This window comes from Tarenaya hassleriana, unplaced genomic scaffold (genome assembly GCF_000463585.1).
Source record: "Tarenaya hassleriana unplaced genomic scaffold, ASM46358v1 Cleome4264, whole genome shotgun sequence".
NCBI lineage: Eukaryota > Viridiplantae > Streptophyta > Magnoliopsida > Brassicales > Cleomaceae > Tarenaya > Tarenaya hassleriana.
The window spans coordinates 1-737 of NW_010967037.1; the positions used below are offsets into that span (position 1 = coordinate 1).

A 737-nucleotide genomic window follows, 5' to 3' on the forward strand; every position below is an offset into this window, starting at 1 on the left:
CCACTGGCGGTGTGAAGAAGCCCCACAGGTTCCGTCCCGGAACGGTGGCTCTAAGAGAGATTAGGAAGTACCAGAAAAGCACCGAGCTTCTCATCCGCAAACTTCCTTTCCAAAGGCTGGTTCGTGAGATTGCTCAGGATTTCAAGACGGATCTTCGATTCCAGAGCAGCGCCGTCGCCGCTCTCCAGGAGGCAGCTGAGGCGTATCTCGTTGGGTTGTTCGAAGACACCAACCTTTGCGCGATCCATGCGAAGAGGGTCACGATTATGCCTAAGGATATCCAGCTCGCGAGGAGGATCAGGGGTGAGAGAGCTTGACGGAAGAGTCGCTACTTAGTAGTGGGTTTGAAGACTGGTCTGGATTCTCTGTCTTGGGATTTAGTTGCGTTGTACATTTTCAGGAATCTGGCCTGATTCTGCGTGTTTTTGTAGTGTTTGTAGCTGATGCTTAGATTATGTCTTACAGATGTTTGGTGAAATGCTTCAATGGACATTAACGGTTCTGGGTTTTGCAATACAGTATTCAAATCAATCTAACTTCTTGAAACATGTTCATCACGGAAAGGATTAGGTTTCCATGTGATTTGTGAATAGTTATGCGATGGGCACTGAATCAATCGTCAAAAATTAAATTTTTACTGATTAATCTCACATTTTGTAAGGCATCGTCTGAAGCAGTAGTTGGGATAGATGATTAAGGCCTAATATTTGTTAATTAAGTGTATATTATGCTCTATA

The 737-nt window shown here is 44.5% G+C and overlaps 1 protein-coding gene across 1 annotated transcript; it reads left to right on the plus strand.

The window, feature by feature from the left end:
• Positions 1 to 5: 5 nt before the first annotated feature.
• On the plus strand, positions 6 to 518 carry LOC104825209 (histone H3.2-like; the record flags this gene model as incomplete). The annotated part of the gene is made up of 1 exon (XM_010557491.1): positions 6 to 518. A coding segment is annotated over one exon (312 nt), but the record flags the coding sequence as incomplete, so codon positions are not given.
• Between the last annotated feature and the right edge of the window lie 219 nt (positions 519 to 737).